This window comes from Euprymna scolopes, chromosome 25 (genome assembly GCF_053919585.1).
Source record: "Euprymna scolopes isolate OS-2025 chromosome 25, ASM5391958v1, whole genome shotgun sequence".
NCBI classification, from domain to species: Eukaryota; Metazoa; Mollusca; class Cephalopoda; order Sepiida; family Sepiolidae; genus Euprymna; species Euprymna scolopes.
The window spans coordinates 96,274,185-96,295,470 of record NC_136506.1 but is presented as its reverse complement, the minus strand read 5'-3'; the positions used below and the strand labels follow the sequence as shown (position 1 = coordinate 96,295,470).

At 34.3% G+C, this 21,286-nt stretch overlaps 2 protein-coding genes and 1 pseudogene across 4 annotated transcripts in view; all 3 read right to left on the bottom strand.

Moving 5' to 3' along the window:
- LOC145247539 (uncharacterized) overlaps positions 1–18,129 on the bottom strand; it is a 122,671-nt gene extending 104,542 nt beyond the window's left edge. The window contains exon 1 of one of the 3 annotated variants that reach the window (XM_080109372.1): positions 17,372–18,129. Coding sequence is in view for 1 of the 3 variants with exons in the window: in XM_080109369.1 (XP_079965495.1) it covers positions 2,632–2,763 (132 nt within the window). In the remaining 2 variants the exon portion in view is untranslated. Of the gene's footprint in view, positions 1–2,631; positions 3,025–17,371 lie in introns of those variants that run through there. The other 2 variants (XM_080109371.1, XM_080109369.1) reach the window with 2 other exon arrangements.
- LOC145247738 (5S ribosomal RNA) lies at positions 1,495–1,612 on the bottom strand (annotated as a pseudogene).
- A 2,421-nt stretch (positions 18,130–20,550) lies between the features above and the next one.
- LOC145247236 (uncharacterized) lies at positions 20,551–20,871 on the bottom strand. The gene has a single exon (XM_080108860.1). The coding sequence runs from the start codon at positions 20,869–20,871 to the stop codon at positions 20,551–20,553; it is 321 nt and encodes a 106-aa protein (XP_079964986.1).
- Between the last annotated feature and the right edge of the window lie 415 nt (positions 20,872–21,286).

Genomic DNA, 21,286 nt, shown 5'->3' with positions numbered 1-21,286 from the left:
CCCAAATTGGGCCTCGCCATTGGATGTCTTTTAAAGTCGTACCCAAGACACCATCTGAATTATGCTGGGGTGAATCTTACGGATATCACATTTGCTTTTGGACTAAACACAAATTATAACTGAATAACGAAATACCAACGTGTTTTGTGACACATGAAAACTAGGATCTTAGGAAGATCTTCATTCCAGTAATTAAAAAGATCTCTCGTTGGAATGTAGGCAATAGCGATTAAATGTCTGGTATCCGGTAGGATGCGCCATCCCCAGCTAGAACAAAGTTTTAAAAAAATAAAAACCGTCAGAGTCGGGAGGTATAACGTCTTACTCGACTCCTTATTTTAAAGTTTTCCAATGTTCAGATTCGATAGTGTTGATTCTTCATGAATCAAAAATCCGAATTCGACGTGTGCCTTCTTAGGAAAGAATAGCCCGGCGGCGCCCATCTAGGTGTGTCAGAAATTTCGTGAAAAATAATGAATAATTCCTCCCCATCTTTCCAAGCTTCTAATTCCTCTAAAAATGTAATTCAAGCCCTAAATTTTTTTTTTTTCGATTAAATGGCCAAGCACCAAGGTTTCATTAAAAAAAATAAAAAAAACAAAGTGTGTGTGTGTGTGTGTTTTTTTTTTTAAAGGGTTTAAACTTCGGACTTTACAGGTAAATTTCTAAAAAAACACTACTTTTTTTTAAAATTTGAATATATTATTTATTGATCTTTTATCTTCAATTTGTGATATATAAAACTTTGGTGAGTAAATTAATTATTTACTTTTTAATAGACATTTCAAAATTGGAGGCGTGAATTATTCGACCCCCCCCCTGTCTTTCCAAGCTTATAACTACTCGAAAAATGTAATTCAAGCCCTAATTATTTTTTCAATTAAAGGAGCAAGGACCAAGGTTTCATAAAAAAAATCAAATGGTTAAAAAAAAAAAAAAAAAAAAAAAAGGTTTTAAACTTCGAACTTTACAGGTAAATTTCTAAAAAAACACTACTTTTTTTTTTTAATTTGAATATATTATTTATTGATCTTTTATCTTCAATTTGTGATATATAAAACTTTGGTGAGTAAATTAATTATTTACTTTTTAATAGACATTTCAAAATGGGGAGGGGCGTGAATTAAAAAGAAACGTTTGTCTAAAATATTATATTCGGTTTATTGGAAAGAGAATAACATTTCACATTGACCCTGAAAATATCGAAAAAATAGAATCAATAGAAAAATTGAGATTTTTAAAGTTTAAAAATTGAAAAATATTGAGTTCGTAAAATTCATTACTATTTTTTTAAATAAAAACATATATTTCTATTACTTTGAAAGCAATTTTAATAGTTTATTTTGGAAGTATAATCCATAAAGAAAATAAACAACCCACTTTTAAAAGAGAAATTACGAGTTTTTTTGTTTTTTTTTATTTTATTCGCAGTTTCGTGTTAGGGGTGTCAAATTCCTACAAAAATTCAGCGCCCATCCCTCTCCAGGCTCCGAACACATACAACACCTGGTATTCTCAAATGGTCACCCATTTTAGTATTGACCAGGCTCAACGTCACTTAACTTCGGTGATCTAATTGGAACCGGTATGTCAACGTGATTATGCCGTATCTTTAAACTTAAAGGCTTGAAAATTATTCTGTTTTGAAAATTATTCTGTTATTTCAAAGGGTCACAATGTGCTAAACATGTCCACTCGTCTAGACATTTTTTTTTTTTTTATCCATTAACAAAAGTATTTACCCGGCATTTCCAAGGAGTTTGCTTTAATATTTGGTTTGTTTATTTTTTGTAATCAGGTTTTGAGTCAATTTTAATCATTACAATATCTTTGCTAAGATTAAATTAAAAAAAAAAAATCCTTCTATTCATAAGTTTAAATGCTTCTAAATTCCTCTAAATGTTGCAAATTTAAAGATAGAATCTTTAGAGGATTTTGGTACTTTACCTAGCCAGTCCGAAGTATCGACAAAGAATACCCGAAGCAGTTGGATTTGAAAGCCGTAGAAAGAAATATGTAAGACTGACACTTAAAAGTTAGGCTGGAGTTTAACAAATTAAAAAGTGACTTTCATATCATTTCAAGAATTCACTTTGGTGTCTCCGTCGATACTGGAGACGGACTGGGTAAGTACTGAAATTGACTGGATACCCATCCTTTACAAACACCAAGATTAAAATGGCCTACTTAAAAACCGAAATGCATTCTGACTGATTTAGTTCCATAATAAATGGATTTTTAACAGTTCAATTTTTTTTAAATCACGTAAAAGGCGACAAATGCAAGATTTTAACATTTTATTAATATAAAGATAAATTAAAATGGCCGACATGTTTAGCAGCGTGATTTTTCAAAATTAACTTTGAAGTTTTTACAATGACAAATTATTTTGTATTTCTAACCATTAAAAACATTCGCCATGCGCCCCTATCATATAAAAGAACGATAAGGATACAGAATAGACTCCCCTTCCACCCCAGCCGGCATATTAAGAATAGGTTTCCAAATACAATCATTAGTCAAAAACCAATTCATAAAACAAGGAGATTAGATTTGTTAACTATTCTGTACCTTCATCCAAAGAAACGATTAAAGATTATAATCTTTACAAAGTTTAAATGAAATACCTACTTTACATCCTAATCCGATAACCGCATCAGTCGTAGAAGCAAGCCAGGTTTTGGACGGGGTACCCCGTGAAAAGCAATTGGAAAATGCCGAACACCATATTTTTTCTTTACTTTCATCATCGGTGTTTGGCATTTAGTATTATTTGTGTTTAAAAAAATTTTTTTTTTTTTTCAGAATATTCCAAGGCTTTCTTTTTACAGATCAGAGATAGTTTTTTTTTTTTTTTTTTTTTTTTTTTTTTAATATTTCCGGGACTTCCAAACGTTTAAAATCCTATTTGCGGTATATTTCACCAATAGATGAAGATGAAATTTTGTCTCAATTATCAAGTCTCCTTTTGTAGTAGTCCTGCAAGAATTTTGGTTAAAAAAACTTTTAAAAAAAAAAAAAAAAGGGATGGGAAGGAAAAATCATAAAATCCCTTGTTGCATAACTGTTAAAAAGTCGATTCTTAAGAGTTCGTTCAAAGTTACCCACATGATTCTTGAATGAAGAAAAACACACAGAGAAAAAGGGGGTGTGGGCCCTCAATATAATGATCACTGCAACCCTGACTCAACCTATTATTTGCTAACTCCCTTCCCTTCAACAAGCTGACATACAAGATAGAGGCAAGGAGAAGTAAAAATAATACAGTACGGTGGCATTTGGGTAGTAGTCTACGAGCAACAACGTTTGGAAGATAACATGAAAAATAGTAAGAGGAGAAGAATAAGTAAAAAAACGAAATACCAAAGTTGTTAACTTTGGACTTTAGTAATATATACTAGCAGGCCGCCTGTCGTTGCCCGGTTGTAAAATACGCATACATATATTTAAATTCATGCAGATTTCTTATTACCGACTCAATTCTTTGATTATTATCCAATATATAGTAACTAGCCTGGGTGCCCGGCATTGCCCGGGTGTTTGGAGGTGTGTGTTGAGCAAAAAAAATGTTAAAAAATTAAAAAAAATAGTGACGTAGGTTTGAATTAAGGCTAGACAATTGATAAGAGGCGATGACTATCGAAAATATCGGCGAAAAAAAGGACCACCTCCCTGTAGAAAAGTGTCCAGTTGAGCGTGAAGAAATTAATGTTTGGGGCCAATTTATCGATATTTGTTGTTCGAAGGGTCGAACTTAAAAATGACACCGATCTTGTGAAAATCCGTCGCTTCTGTCAAAAGTTTTAGGCAGACATACAAACATACATACATACATTTAAACAGACAGGTGAGATTTATATAGATGATTTAAAGTTATAAAAAAAAATTTTTTAAAAATTAAAAAAAATTGACTTTGGTACCATTCAACAGAGGAGACTGATTTTCACAAGATCGGTATCGTTTTGAAGCTTGACCCTTCGGATGACAAGTATCAAAAAATTGGCTAAAAACATAAATTTCCTTCATCCTCAACTGGGCACTTTTCTACAGGGACGGGGGGGGGCGCTTTTTTCGCTGATATTTTCGAAAGTCATCTATGTTTTTCGATTGACTAGCCCTAATTTAAACCTTTGCCAATTCCGGTTTGGTGATGGACGCAACGGTAAAGACGTTACATTTTTTTTTTTTTTCACATTTCTTCCTTCATGGTACTTGTTCGAGACTGCCTACCTGCCTACTACAATTTTTTTTCTTCTTTTGCTCAACACACACCTCCAAACATACGGGCAACGCCGGGCACCCATGCTAGCATAAAAATAAATATGAAATCTGTACTAATCAAAATATCATATTTAAGTGTATTTTACGACCGGGCAATGCTAGTATTTTTATAATTTTAACAGTTGAAAAACTTCCCAGACTTTATATAAGTTAGGTATGTATATACCTTTATGTATCTGCATGTAAAGGATTCACTCTGAAACTAATTAACCGATCATTATGAATTTTGAAACACAGTTGCTAGGTTTAAGGAGTTGTAATGAATTTAATTTTCTGCAAGGAGATTGGAAACCTTTTGAAAAAATTATAAAACTATGTATTAGACATCAATTAATAAATATTCCGCAAGTTTCAGTTTCTTTGGCACATTTTAAAAGGGTTTTTAGGGGTCACAACACCCCCAACCCCATTTAGAAATTTAAATATTTTAGATTTCCACGAACTTTGAAAAACTTATTTCCAAAAATTTACAATGATCGAAAAATAAAAAAAAAAAGGACAAGGTCATTCAAAAGTGAAGAGGGGGTGGGTCTATGTTCATCCTTATAATTTTACCTAGGATTTGTCTATCATGTTCCTAGAATCACCATAATACCACATTTACTCCAGAGGTCGTCTTACTTAAAATTCTGAAATTAACTTTTTTTTTTTTTTTTAAATATGTAATTTTTTGCACTAACTATCCTTGTCATTAAATAATCGATTAAACAAGATTTCCTGGATTTCAATTCTTTGAGGCCCCTTAAAGGCTGTTAATGGCAATATATGGGCACAACTTCCCCTTTGAAAATTCAAATATTTCAGATTTGCATTAAATTTGATCCATGGTCAAACACTATTGGTTAACATTTCTTAAGCTCAAGTCCAAAATTTGATATATTTTCGAAAATCAAAATCATGTAATGGATTTTGATCAAAATTAGAAGAAGGATTCTAGATATAAGGTTTAGTATTATTATACCTTGACCTTAATCTTCGTAAGGGGACATAGAAGTGTAAAACTTCTGCTCATCGAATTAGTTTTATCAATCTTCAGACATTTTCTAGTGCACACATAAATCCGAAAAAGAGGGAACGTCAAAAGTAACCATGTAGTTAAAGAACATTTTGTCATAATGATAAAACTTATTGATGCTTAAGTAATCTCTTTTTATTCTGAACCAGTTTAGAGGGGTTGGGGCTGGGGTTAGTTACTGCTGGATCACCACTTATCAAGGCTAAAAGCCACTCAAGGATAGGCGTTAATGAGATGTAAAAATGGATCAAATCAATCAAAAGTTTAACTAATTCTTAGAACTGCACATCTGTGGAACTCTTCCGTTTGCCTGCTTTCTAGCTGACTACAATATGGTCGTCTTCAAGTCCAATGTAAACAAGTTCTTGATGAGCCGTCCTCTTAACTAATCCAATTTACCAAATTTCCACTCCTAACGATTGCTACGATATTGACCAATTGACTACTGTACACTCTTTAACTCTTCTCCTCGAGTGGCCTCTGCACCTTGATAAGTGGTGACTCCTATGTAAAAAAAAAAAAAAAAAAAATCTGTGTTGGTTCATGACGAATAATTGTGTACACTGGATCTGAAGATGACTGTTGCAGAACGTAGGGAAGTTATTTATCTCCTTCCCATGGCAGGATGACGTGACTGGTTAGAAAGTGCAATTTGAAAAGCTAGCACCTTAGTGGAAGTGCACAAAAAAAAAAAAAAAAAAAAAAAAATGAATGAAAACCAGGGAAGCATTGTTCCACAGAAGGGACTTGCATCTTGACCGTTTGGCCAAGAGCAAATTGCAGATACACTTTATTTTTCTGTCATCGGTCAGTTAAAGATTTCCTTGTAGATTGAGGCAATTTTCATTTTTATACTATTTCAGACGTTCTTTCTAAAGAGCTAGATTTTCTCTGCATTAAAAACTGACCTTGTGTCTAACTTTGCCCTTATAGAAAGAAGGCAAGTAAATAAAGACGGAAAGCATTTAAAAACAAGCCTTTTCCTGCGAAAATTTCGCCTTATGCTTTGCACATGGAAGAAGTGAAAGTAGTTGTGGTAGTAAGACAAGTTATTGCTTTGAATGTCTTACAAGGAAGAACCAGAGGTTTAAAGCTCGTATCTGCCACAAAAATAAGGATAGAGTGGAGAGAGACTAGCAAAGTCTCCATTGTGATAAAGGAGTTGCAAAGAACAGAAGAAATCAACCTTTCTCACACAACTTTGAACTCTCTAAGCAGCAAAGAGTACTTTGAATGGTGGCTTCCCAGATAAGGGAGTCATAAAATCAACGTTTGTTATACTAAGGCTATTTTTCTTTTTATTGTAATCAAACGAAATGCATGCTAAAATGTTACTTTGTGAGTTAAATCTATATCTATAAAAGTGAATGTGTCTGTGTGCATGTACATTTCCCGACGTAATAACTGTCAATTTTTAGTCTATAGACTCGAAATTTGATATACAGGGTACTGAGATTTGGGAAAATCGATGTGATTGGTTTTTGGCCAGAAATTTGGCGATTAAGAGGTCAAAGTTCAACGATTTGACCTTTGAGAACTCTACCAAACTCCTGACAATTTTGGGTCTACGCACTTCAAATTTTAGATATAGGTTTCTTGGACATGGATCTAACTTAATAACTTGATTGGAGAGGTCATAATAGGGGTCAAAGTTAAAAAGAAATTGACCTCTGCGGTCTCTTCCAAATTACTCAGACAATTTCTGCTCTAAATATTTGAAATTTTACATAAAGGGTATTCAGAGATAGGGCAAGCTTTTTCATCAGTTTGGGTCGAAAATTTTTAGTTACCAATATATAAATGTATGTATGTATGTCTGTTTGCATGTCTGCCTTAAACTTTCAATAGAGGCGATGGATTTTACCAAGATCAGTATCGTTTTAAAGTTCGACCTTTCATACGACAAATATCGAAAAATTGGCTAAAAACAATATCTTCCCCTTCAACTAGGCACTTCTTTAGGGGGGGGGCACTTTTTTCGCCGATATTTTTGAAAGTTATCCTCTCCTTTAGATTGTCTAGCCTTAATTTAAAAAAAATGTCGCTTCCGGTTTGGTGGTGGTCATAACAGTATAAACGTCAGGTTTTCCCCCGTTCTTTTCCTCCTTTGCAGTACGAGTTCGAGCCCACCTTCCTACTACCACTTTTTTTTTTTTTTTTTTTTTTTTGCGCTCAACATACACATCCGGGCAACGCCGGGCTGAAATGCTAGTATATCTATAAAAGTGAAAGTGTCTGTCTGTCTGTGTACATTTCCCTACACAATAACTGTCAACTCTCAGTCTACAGATTGGAAATTTGATATACAGGGTAGTGAGGTCTGCGCTCTCTACCAAATTACTAAAGACAATTTCTAGTCTAAACATTTGAAATCTTACATAACGGGTATTCAGAGATAGGGCAAGCTTTTTAATCAGTTTGGGTCGAAAATTTGAGCTACAAATATATAAATCTATGTATGTATGTTTGCATGTCTAATACAACTTTTGACAGAGACAACGGATTTTCACAAGATCAGTATCATTTTGAAGCTCGGCCCTTCAGACGACAAATACCGAAAAATTGGCTAAAAACATTAATTTCTTTACCCTCAACTGGGCACTTTTCTACAGGGAGGGGTCGCTTTTTTTCGCCGATATTTTCGAAAGTCATCCCCTCTTTTTGATTGTTTAGCCTTAATTTAAACCTACGTCACTTCCGGTTTGGCGGTGGTCGTAACAACAAAGACGTCACATTTTTTTTTCACATTCTTTTCCTCCTTCATGGTATGAGTTCGAGCTTGCCTTCCTACTACCACTTTTTTTTTTTTTGTTCAACACACGCCTCCAACGCCAGGCACCCGTGCTAGTGTTTATAAAATTCTAAAAATCTTTCCTTTTAATTGTTATAATCAGTCATAATTCATAATTAACTCACCACAGTGTTTATGTAGGTATTTTATACTTGTCCAGAACCCACCTCCCTCACCATGAAAAAAAAAAAAAAAAAAAATCTAGGAGGGAGACCTGACGTTGCAGACATGCAAACATACATTTATATATTTGTAGCTCAAATTTTTGACCCAAACCGATTAAAAAGCTTGCCCTATCTCTGAATACCCTTTATGTAAAATTTCAAATGTTTAGACCAGAAATTGTCTGAGTAATTTGGTAGACCGTAGAGGTCAATTTTTTTAAACTTTGACTCCTATTATGACCCCTTAACATTTATTTTGGGCTCAAATCAACTTAAGTTAGATACATGTCCAAGGAACCTATATCTAAAATTTCAATTGTTTATACCCAAAATTGGCGGATGAGTTTGGTAGAGTTCTTAAAGGTTAAATCGTTGAACTTTGACCCCTCAACAGCTAAATTTCTGTCTGAAAACAGATTACAAAGATTTTCCCAAATCTCAATACCCTGTATATCAAATTTCGAGTCTGTAGACTGAAAATTGAGTTATTGTGGAGGGAAATATACACAGACACTTTCACTTTTATAGATATATAGATTATTTTCTTCAAAATCGGGCTGTTCCTTCTTCAGATTTTTCTATTGTCAATTATGTTTATCAGAAGCATTCAGATATGAAATCTATCTAAGAACACTCCCAAACACAAAATATATTGGTGTGAACTTTTATAAAAATTGGCCCAGCCGTTTTGGGAGTCCATAGGGAACGAACTCACACACAAAAATATCTTTTATATATAGGTAGATAGATTTGTTGCAGTGAGATTAAACAACTGAATTTAAACATTAACGATTGAACACCTCAAACGTTCGTAGGTCATTTGCTCTCATCGGCCAGGTTTCAAAGCTGTATGGTAGAATGGTGCAGACGAGAGCATTATAGATGCTCTCTCAGGCTCTGGTAGTCTTTGGGCATGTTTCCAATGAAAGCCATCTTCAAAAGGAAACTCAACTAAAATGGCTACACGGAGTAATGCTTACTGCTGCCAAGTATTGTGCGAAGAGGATGGCCTCAGGAAGTCCGGACAGGTGTCACACTTCAGGGTAAACGGAGATGTGGCTGGGTATTTTAGTAATATACTAGCAGGGAGACCCGATGTTGTCCAGAATTAAATTAGTATCAACAAATGTTTTAACACTCCAGTATTTTTGTCATCAAAATCGCGAAATCGTCCATTTTTCAAATTGCTTGCACTAGTTATGTATCAACATTGCAATATAGAGAAACTGTTTTTTTTTTTTATATATATAAAACTGTTTTTTTTTTTTTATATATATAAAACTGTTTTTTTTTTTATATATAAAACTGTTTCTTTTTTAATATATAAAACTGTTTGTTTTTTTTTTATATATAAAACTGTTTGTTTTTTTTTTATATATAAAACTGTTTGAATTAAAGTTTAAAATGCAAAAGCATCATGGTTCAATTGTGCTCAAAGCAGAAACATTCGTTTTAAACATACCCCAGTCATATAAAAAAAAAACTACTGTTGATTTTATATACCAGGCTTTTCTGCTTGTGCAATAATAAAACTTCTCATATGCACTTAGGCTTTATAAGACGTTAACTTTAGTCAAAATTACGTGTTTGACTTTCATCGGATCTTTTCACTTATCAAAGACATTTACAATATAAAAACTTATCTAAGAACATTGCCAGGCACATAAAGTATATTTGTGAAATTAAAAAAATTGGTCCAGCCATTTTGGAGTTCATAGGGAATGAACACAAAGTTCCTTTTATATAATAGAGATCTACATAAACACTGGTGAAGCATATTTTTCTCTTCATTTTTTTATGGAGAGTGTACATTGTTTAATGCTTCATTTTTCATAATTAAAAAAAAAAATTTTTTTTAATTAAATATCAAAAGTATATATATTTTTTTATATGTATTTCTGCCACAGGTGGTATACAACGTATCCATACATACAGTAAAATTTTATCTTTTGCCCTCATGCTGTCAAAAGAAATGAAATTCTATTTTTTTTTTTTCTGTGCTAATTTGGAAGTTTTATCATTTAAACACTACCATGTTTGAATATATGGTTAAGTGGCAGTTTTAGTCATTTAGAACTGCTTTAAAGCTTCACCGATCACTCATTCTTCGACCAAATTTCAAACAATTATTACAGTTTATAGATCACCTTCTCAGCTATATTGTGAAAAAAAAATGTGTTAAATTTTCTTTCAGTAAAACAAGTTATGAATTTTCTGGCGTTCAAAATCGTAAAAATATCTAAGGTGAGCAACGCTTTTTATGACTGGTTTCCATAGCAATCACGTTGCTTCAGTGACTACTGTTGCTACTAATTCACAGCTGTCTCGAAAAGAGAAGTAACAAGTGAAACAGAATTAAAGCATGAAAGGGAGATAATGGGGGGGGGGATTTATTGAAAGAAGACGAGTGCCGTACATTGTTATTACATATGTGCTTATGGGGGCAAAAAAAAAAAATAAGACTAAAATTAAACAAAAAGATGAATTTATTGAAAGCTTGGAAAAATCATGGATTACAATAGAAAAATGCGAGCATGAGAAGTAATATGGTTAAGCTTAAACATGGAAAAGTAACAAACTAGTTGTTAAAATTGAAAAGAAAAGGACAAGATTTTCTAGTAAAAAATATTGCAGCATTAATTTTTTTTTTTTAATTCAATTGATAACATTATATAATCAATTCTTAATGCAATATTTTAAGTTATAAATTTATAGTTTTTCCTAGAATATCTTGTCCTTCTCTTTCTCAGTTTTAACAACTAGTCCTTTACTTTTCCATGTTTAAACTTAACCATATTACTTTTCATGCTCGCATTTTTCTATTGTAATCTATATATCTATAAAAGTGAATGTGTGTGTACATTTCCCTACGCAATAACTGTCAATTTTAAGTCTACAGGCTCGAAATTTAATATACAGGGTACTGAGATTTGGGAAAATCTTTGATCGGTTTTAAGCCAGAAATTTGGCTGTTAAGGGGTCAACGTTCAACGATTTGACCTTTGAGAACTTTACCCAACTTCTCTACCAATTTTGGGTCTAAACACTTGAAATTTTAGATATAGGTTCCTTGGACATGGATCTAACTTAATAACTTGATTCGAGCCCAAAACAATAAATGTTAAGGGGTCATAATAGGAGTCAAAGTTAAAAAAAATTGACTGCACTTTTTCTTTCCTCAACATCCACCTCCAAACACCCGGGCAACGCCAGGCTGAAATGCTAATTTTCATATATTTTAGACAAACGGATTCACTGTACAATATAAATATGTAAAAAAAAAAAAATGATCACCCACTTCTTGATCAGGAACCCACCAAATGTCACAATGACAGTTATTAAATGTGGTTTAATCAGTACTTTGTTTCATTTCTGAATTTGGAGTGATTAGCGGACCTCCCCAAATGACCGTCTCATGTCAGCCATTTCGTTCTAACTTAGTAACTCGGCACTACTTGTGTTTCAAACTTTAAAAAACGATTTAAAATAAGTTAAACACAAAAAAATCTTATCCGGGTAGGTAGAAGAGCAACTTATCTTCTTGTCTTTGGTAAAATTTATTTGTTAATATGGTAGTTTCTTTACAATTTTTTTTTTTTTTTTTTAGTTTCTTTTCTATAGTAAAACATGCCCGTATTTATATTTGTTTTTTTTTTTGTTTTTTTTTTTAATCATTTTCCAAGTAGGGTGTTGACAAAAATAAAATCTCCATTTTTTTTTTTTTTTTTTTTTTCGTTGAAATCATGGGAGCAACGAGTAAAATTTTACCGTGTGTATGTACACCCACCCCTTTATTTTTATTACCCCCCCCTCCCAGAAGAGGAGACACAAGATCAGGAATGGATTTTGATTAAAGCGTTTTCTGTGGAACGAACTGGATTTGAACGTAGCAAAAACCCAGGGTTAAAAAACAAAAAAGTGAAGGAGTCAATTACGGTTCATGGGTGATCCTAGGAAACTTTGGACGTGCACATGCACCTCCGTCATATCAAAGAACCAAATTCGGTGTCTGCAAAGTCGAGTCACATAACTCGAGTACTCATTCGAAAATTCGTAGCCCGATCGGCCGTCGTTGGATAAAAGCGACAGTCATTTTGACAGTGAGTTAGCGCAGTCGTTTTTTTTTTCTTTTTCCCCTTCTCCTCCTCAACCTAGAACAGCGTGCCCCACCCCCTGGTTCGTTTTAGAGCAAGGTACCACGCAAGTAAATATAGATGAAGTCAAACGGCAAAGGTAACCTAAAAAGAAGGGATACATTACAAGTGCGCGAAAGCTAGAAGGGCCTCAGAACTGCTGTTTTAGTTATCAATAAATATAAGATTGGCCTGCCCTGCCCCCTGCACCGACAGATTTTTTTTTTTTTTTTCGTTTGGTGTACATTATTAATAGGGCTTCCCAGGGAAATGGAATGAGCAGTGTTTTTTTTTATTGATCGCATTTTTTTTCTTTTCTTTACGTTTCAATTTCAAAAGAAATGATTATATATTGGGAGGAAACTTGTCAAAATCTACAATAGAAAAGAAACAACATAACGAAGGAGATAGACAAGCCGATAGTTATCTAATATTATAACGGAGATTAGAGTTTCGCTGAAAAATTCCGGAATTTGCCGAAACATGCAGACAAACTGAACCCAACCTTCCACTAGTTTGCGTCGTACTGCGCCATTCTTTAGGTAGAGTTTTTATGTTACTTGAATTTTTATGGGACGTTTTGTTGGTGCTTTATGCACTTATTGTGCGTGATATTTTTTTTTTTTTTTTTTTGTATTTTAAAGTTAAATTCAAGTTTTACAATATTTTTTTTAATTATTGCGAAAGGGATGTTTTACTGTCCACAGTTCTTCGAAAAAGAGGTAAAACAAATCAACTATAATAAATAAATGCTACCGAAGGCAAGACAAGTTACTCTTCTACCTAACTGGGTTGTTTTTACTCCATGTAAAATATTTATTCGGCTCGAAAAACAAACAATGTCAAAGGGCACACGACCACAAGAAAAAAAAAATGGCCGTGTAATAAATACGTTATGGCCATTTTTTTTTTTCTTGTGGTCGCGTACCCTTTGAACTTGTTTGTTTTTCGAGCCGATTAAACATTTTAGTAAAAACATTAAAAACCTACCCAGTTGGGTAGAAGAGTAACTTATCTTACCTTTGGTAACATTAATTTATTTTACCACTCTTTCGAAGGGCAGTAAAACATATCCCGTTATTTAAGCGCGGTACAATAAGTGCAAGTACTCTTGTTTATTGAATTATGTGAAAATACAGATTAGTATTTACCCCCCCCCCCTCGACATGTTAAGAATGGGTTTCGGTATTATTTCAACATGGTTCGTATTCTGCATAAGTACTCTGATGTGTACCCTCTTTCGGATAAAGACAACCGCCCAGTTTTCTATTTAGAAAAAAACAAAATCGCTTCCAATTACTAATATTTCGTAAATATACCAGATAAAATAAAGCACTGGACCTTTCCCTAACCACACGAGTTAACCCTAGGTCCAAATGGCAACAACACCCCTTTTTAAATAGACTGGGGAAAAAAAATGAAGGGGGGGGGGCTTCTACAAAATTTTAATCAAACAAACCAAAACGATTTTTGCCGAACATTAAATTTGGATTTGAGTTACTTTAAGAGTTAAAAAATAAATACATAAATGAAAAATAACAGTTCGTTTCTAATTCGGCTCCCCACACCCCATTTGCAGTCAGTAAAAAATCACGGTGACATTTGTTGGTTGGTTGGTTGGTTGGTTGTTTTATAGCATATCAACCTTTTTCAGGTTATTTAATGCCGAATCTAGTTATTTTGAGGAACGATTTTTTAATGGAGTATATTTGTTTTTTTAAGTCGGATTCTATTTAACACATAGTTGGGACCCTAACAGGTACTACCGATCCGGGTCAGAGTGGACCTGAGAGCAATGGCAATTAAATGGTGGCTCCACACTCCCCAAAACCCGCAAGCTGGGGCCTCACCATCGGATATAGTTTTAGGTCATATCTGACATTTATTGGATGGATTTCTATCAGTATCTTGGGATTTGTATTACTGTACACACGGATTCAAAAAAGTTGTCAAAAAACAAATAAATGTTATCAAAGGTAAGATAAGTTACTTTTCTACCTAACTGGATATGTTTTTAGTGTTTTATTCAATGCAACATCTTTATTCAGCTCGAAAAACAGTGTTTACCTATGTATTGGAAAATATAAAATGGCGGCCGACTCTTTGACACGGTAAGTTTGGGAAAAGCAGTTAAAATAAAATTCAAAATACTGTTAAAAACCTACCGAATATATGTCAGCCTATTTCACGATAACATATATTGAGCGAGTTTTTAACCGTATTTTGTGTAGTTTTTTTATTTATAACTACTTTTCCCAAACTGACCGTGTCAAAGAGAGAGTCGGCCGCCATTTTAAATTTTCTAATACATCGGTAAACACTGTTTTTCGAGCTGAATAAACATGTTACATTAAATAAAAACACTAAAAACATATCCAGTTAGGTAGAAAAGTAACTTATCTTGCCTTTGATAACATTTGTTATATATTTGTTTTTTGACAACTTTTTCGAATCTGTGTGTACAGTAATACAAACCAGTATCTTGTTTTTTTTGAGCGATTGTCGACTTTAAGCCCCACGTCTCGTTGTGGGTTTAACTCAGCGACTGCTTGTTGACACGATTTGCGTTTCCAACATAAAATAAGTTAAAACACTAAACTTATCTAGGTAGGGAGTAACTAACTTATCTTACTTTGATAACATTTGTTGGAATTTTTTTTTTTTTTTTTTGGTTTGTTGTCCATAGTAATAAATGGCCAAGATTTTAATAACAGTATTATACGGTATTGTTCGTTCATTAAATTATTAACTAAACCCGAGCCAAATTATAAAATGATACCCAATATTTAACTCGAGTAACGTTTTAATAATCTCTGTAAAATCATGGGATACAAATACCGACCAAAGCTTTTCATTTGTTGACACTTGTGCATTTTAACATTCCCGAGAACCGGCTTCATTTTAGGAGAGTTCCTTCCGTCCGTGACAAGAAGATTTAACACACGCACCTTCCCCTATGGCTTTCTAAATTTGCCGGGATGTTAAAGTGCACAACCTTTTAATACACAATTTGATCAGATTTTTTTTAAGCTAATTCAAAACAACTTTCTTCTATTCACAGAAGTGCTTCCAAATTTCGGAAGTGATTTTTTTTTCTACATATTTTTTTCTAATATTTAAAATGGCTGACTTATTTAAGAAACTGAAATGCATGCTGGTAGATTTCGTAATTAAAACAATTTTAATAGGATTTTAAAAATGTTTTTAGTTCAAGATATTACATTTTTTTTATTTCAATAAATTATGGATTAATAGTGACAGTGATTAGATTAATAGTGTTGGGACTATTAATCGGAAAAATCAGAACTTGGGGAATTTCTGCCTATTTTCCGATGCCAAAAACGATTCTTTTGATTGCCTTTTTCTTTTCTTTTTTTTAATTTGATTTAAGCAAAATCTTCCACTGCTGGTAGTAATATTAAAATAAATATTGATCGGTTTTAAACAGCCAGTAAAACTAAAAATCTATAGACTATATAAACCCTCACAAACACCCCCAACCTCCATGTTAAGAATGGCTTTCGAGGTTGGGGGGGGGGGTTAGTTCGAAAGTCGAACAACATGAAGGAGGTTGAGTTTATAATACGCCGGTCGTAAAAAAATACATGCACATTTAATGTGTTTTAGCGGTAATCAGGAAAAATAACTCTAAATATTTAGATTTATAAAGAATAGAAACCAGGGTATTATTATACAAACACCGTGACAGCGTTAGGATTAGGGTTAGGGTTAATTCGCTGTCACGGTGTTTGTATAGTTTTACCGAAACCAGTAATTTAGTACAAAATCAGTAATGGTATTGGAATCGTAATGACTAATATATATAAACAATGCGTAAGTCTCGTAGAGACGAGAAATGGACACGTGAAAAATAGCTTTTGTTTTTAACTTTACTCCTAAATCGAGGCAATAATGTGGAATTTCGTCTGAATTCATTTTCATATTTGTTTTTATTAAATTGTAAGGTTAAAATACAGAATAGGTACAAAAACATCCTCCCCATGTTAAGAATGGCTTTCTAAATGTTATTTCAGCACGGATCGGATCAATAAGTGTACTACTGGTACCTTTTTTTTTAACAAGATTTTTCAAGTTAGATTCAATTTTCTACGGTATTTTGTTTAGGTAACAATTGAGATTAGTTAAAATAAATGAACACTTCCACTGTTAAGAACGAGTTCCTAAATCAGATTTCAGCACGGTCCGTATTCTTATGTACAACCAAAATCAAATCTAAAGGAGAGCAACACTAACAGAACACCCTGAAAAATAAATACGCACCGAAAATAAAAATTTTACAGTGCAAAGTGGGCAGAGTGGAAATAAGAGTGTAAAAATAAATGACTATCACAGTAAGTAGGTGAGAAATATATATATATATATATATATATATATATATATATATATATATATATATATATATATATATGGTAAATCAGAAGAATAGGCGACTCGAAGTCCGCAGCAAATAACGTCCGCAAAAAAATTAAAAGAAAAAAATCGCACTTTTTTTTCTTGCATAAAATCAAATATTGTTTCAGTTTTGAATTTGATTCTTTTTTTAGTATTAATAAAATATTACTTTATGAAATATTTGAATTTTTTTTTTTTTTTCATGAAAAGAAATTTTTTTTTTATCCGACACTCTTTGCTGTTCACGTCGAGTCGCTTGCTCTTTTGCATCACCAAAATAATATAAGCAATTTTTGTTTTTTCGCCGTTTTGTTTATCTGCGAGAGAAGAGGAGAGTGAACGGAAAAGCAGAAAGATAGCTTTGAGCATCGCACATCACGCACGCCCAACAAGATGGGAAGAATTCGCTCGAATGTATAAATAACTCGCGATAATGGCTATAGTTTTTCTAATAAAAAAAAATAAATTGTAGTGCATTTTTGAAAGGCGGACAGACCGTTTAGTCACTGTTAAAGGAGAGAAGAACCAAAAAAAAAAAGAGAAAGAAATGTCGAAGGCTGGAATTATTACTCACTCAATTAAATAAGCCACCGGCTGTCGTCCATGTCGAAAGAAGAAAACGTACAACCGGAAGTTGAAATCAACCAGCAACCGGAAGTTGAAATAGACAACTTGTATCTCTATCTGTCTGTCTGTCTAAATACTACTTGTCGATATACAAATAAGATTCTGATGTGCAAGTTTCAGTGTATCCGTGCACAGTGCGTGACGTCACACAAACTATAACTCCATCCCTAAAAATCTTGGGAGCGATGGAGGGGTTCGTGTATTCCTATCGAAATACTACGTCGATATAAGTATGAAATTCTGAATTGCTTGCTTCCTTGTCTTCTTTGTATCCGTCGTGCACAGTACATGGCGTCACGAAAAGTATGACGTCATCCATAACGTCATCCATGAAAAGATTGGGGGAAGGGTTTTAGTATATGCATTCATCAATCTCTTGTCGATGTACATTTTTATTTGCGTGCTTGTTTGCGTCCGTGCGCGGTGTGTGACGTCATGAAAAGTATGACGTCATCCATTAAAACAAAGAAATGAGGTGGGGGAGTTGATTTATATCTTTCCACAGATGACAGGATTATCGTATTTTAAAATTCTATATTATGCATAAACTTGTCGCGGAAACTGGCATAAAGCTAGCAAGTAAAAATAGAAAAAAGAAAAGCGGGGGGGGGAGCAATCACACATATTAACATACTCGAGCGTGACCTCTTGTGAGAAATTCCATATACAACCGCCATCTTTCTTTTAGGCCGGCCATACAGCTCTAGTAGCCGGTCTGTGATTGGTTTAAATTTGAATGTCAGGTGATTTGACTTGGCGACTTTTTTGTATTCATGTGTTTATTTTTCAGTCTAAGAAAAACACAGCATCGGGATAGACTCAACTCAGCGGTTCTGTCTCTAGAGAGCCAACACAATTCCTTCATGGACACCAAACAGTCGGTGAACGAAAGATACATCTCTACAAGCAGAGACAACTTATATTGCTGAATCTATTCAAATCAAGGATGACATTCAAGAAACTGTTTGTCATGTTTATTGTCCAAATATTGGATCTTATCTCATTTCTTCTTGAGTCCCAAGGGGCTCACATCATTCCTGATTATAGGCGCCATCATTCATGCCGTGTTCTTCATGAACATCATGGATCCTTCCAAAGGAGCGTACTAACATTCCAACAATAGGACTTCGAACTAAAGGCTCCATACGTATGGGGGCAAATCGGGCCACCGTTTTGCAAAAGGACTACACCAGAACCAAAGAACTTTCATTGCTGTTACTTGTGAATAAATTTTGAGTTTGAAGGTATGGCTTTTGTTTGTGGAATTCATTTGCTTCTGCAGGGAGGAAATTGAGTGTGTAGGAAATAAATTTCTTACACTATATAAATAGAAGGGCGTTTCACTAAAGTCAAGTAATCTGCTGACCTCACAGTGTAAAGTACAATGGCCATGGTAAGGCGATAGACAACTATTACAAGGACTATTTTAAAACTGGTGCATTTTTAATTAATTGATACATTTTTAAAAAATATAAAACTTCACGACAGTATTTTCCCAGCGAAAAATACTCCCTTTATTGGAATTTATTTATGTCTCCCCCCTCCCCTAAATGATTAGTTGTTGCCTTGTCTTTTTAAGGCCCATGAATTGATTAGCAGGAATTCTAACCCCGATCTCATTAGGGGTGACGTGAGCTAACCTATAAAAACCCTTGCATGTTGAATTCTGGCCTCTTTTTCGACCCCAGCAGGACAACAGCTGAACTTCGGTGACAAAGCCCTTGACAGCAGTCACAGAAAGCCATCCCACTTCTTCTTCGCCGTTACCACATTGAACAGAGATTACTTCTTGGCACAGCTCCTGACGGCAGCAAAAAGATAGCCATTATTCTTCCTCAAATCCCGTTTACATTGCGACTAAGACCAAGAAGAAGAATATATTTATGTCCGCACTAAAAGAGCAAGAATTGAGGGTCGCACAAGTGCAACCTGTTACTCAAACTCTTTACTCAGATGAGTCCTCGTAAAGCATGTTTTTGCAAACCTACAAATCTTCCTCGTTTCTTGTATTAAATGCCTTTTTTACTCACCCAACAAAATTGCTCTAAAATATTTGTTGTTTCTTCTCACAAAAGCTGTCGCCATATTTCTCTTTCAGAACTTATTAATTACTGCATTCCCACGTGTGAGAAGTGAACTTATTTTTTTTATTCTATTTTTTTATTTTTTATTTTTTTTTTATTTATTTATTTATTTTTTTTCAGGGTAAAATTAATCCGAACACCTTTTAGTTGCCCGTGTCTAGATGTAAAATAGTTTCTCTTTTGGAAAAGAAAATACAATAATATATAATAATTCCCTCAACAATTTCTTTGGGAATTGAAGTAGAAAATTAAAAAAAACTATCCTTATAATAGTCGTTTATGTTAAATTTATGCATTAATATAGGAATGTAGAAGACACGGATCTGAGGGTAATAGCAACTTTATTGAGCGGCCATCTTACAATATATAATCCTCCTTTTTTGTAGAAGAGTTATCTAGAAAGGGGACAGAATTAGAGGGAGTAGTGGTCAGGGTTTGATTACACGTAACATCTTCACCACCACCACCACCACCTCCCATCAGGAAGGGCGTTTGTTCATTTCGTTTTTGTCTTAGGTGGAAGGGGTAGCGACAGGGTTTTTAATAGCAAAAAGGGGGAGGGGGGACTGTTCATTCATTGTAGCGTGCAGGTTTTCGACTAATACATCCTGAACGTGTAGTCAGTTGTTGGGTGTTGTTTCTTTCATAAACACTTTTTTCAGCTGACTCGTTTTCCTACACAATCTTTTCTCTTTGTGGTATGGGTTTGTCGAGCTGTGTTTGCGACTGAAAATGAGCATCAGCTGTGCGTGTAGATTGATGGTGTCCTGGGAATGTGTTTTGACTAAGATGTTTTGCACAGCAATCACTGGTGTCGGCAGTATAGTTGTCCATCTCTTGTATTTATTGCATAGAATCTGCCAGTCATTCGTTTTAGGACTGTTGCTTCCCTTCACTCTCTTGTGTCGGGGTTGGATGACTGGACTCTAACATTCTCACCAACATTGAGGCCTTTCTCCTTTCCCTGTCTCATGGTGTCTGAGTCCCCTCTCCTGTATTCTCCATGCTTCATCAGTCGAGTGTGGGTAGAGGAACTCAAGTTTTAATTTGACAGCCAGCACTGTTGACCTTGTCCTTCTAACAGTCTTTGTGCGGGGCTGGTGCTTAGTCCTTCGGTTGGCGCATTGTGTAAGTTCAACAGCCTTAAGAATGGATCTTCTCCCGACGCTTTGCATTTGTGGAAGAGGCGTTTGGTGATTTTTACTGCTGCTTCAGTAGCATCATTTGTTTGGATGTTGCCTGGTGATGTTGTTACATATTTGAACAGCAATTTCCTTGCAAATCTTTTGAATGCGTATGATGAAGATAGAGGACTGTTGTCGGAGATCAGTACTTCTGGAATTCCGTGGTGTTCAAAATGCATCTTCATGCATTCAATTATTGCTTCTGATGTAGGTGCATCCAGGTTGTCAATTTCAAAGAAATTAAAGAAATCTGTCCAGTGTGATCAGACAGATGTTTCCCTCCTCATGATAGAAGATTTGCTGCTAATTGCTGCCAGGTTCTTTCTGGCATCGGTGCTATGATTTGTGTTTCTGCTGGCTGACAGTCTGTGCATCTTGCACAGGTGCCACAGGCTTCAATGTATTGTCTAATCTCTTTAGACAATCCTGGCCAAAATATGAGGTACCTCGCTCTTCAAAGACATGCATTTATGCCTAGGTGGCTGGCACATGCTCTTATCTCTGTCTGTATAGTACTATTCTTTGTCCTCACAAAAGTGAGTCACTGCTTCGAGCACAGTTGTAAGTCTTCGATAGAACTCTTACATCAATGTA

What these genes read in the sequence shown, in the direction of transcription:
- LOC145247236 (XM_080108860.1), bottom strand. Translation starts at nt 20,871, where the DNA reads ATGCATTTTGAACACCACGGAATTCCAGAAGTACTGATCTCCGACAAC.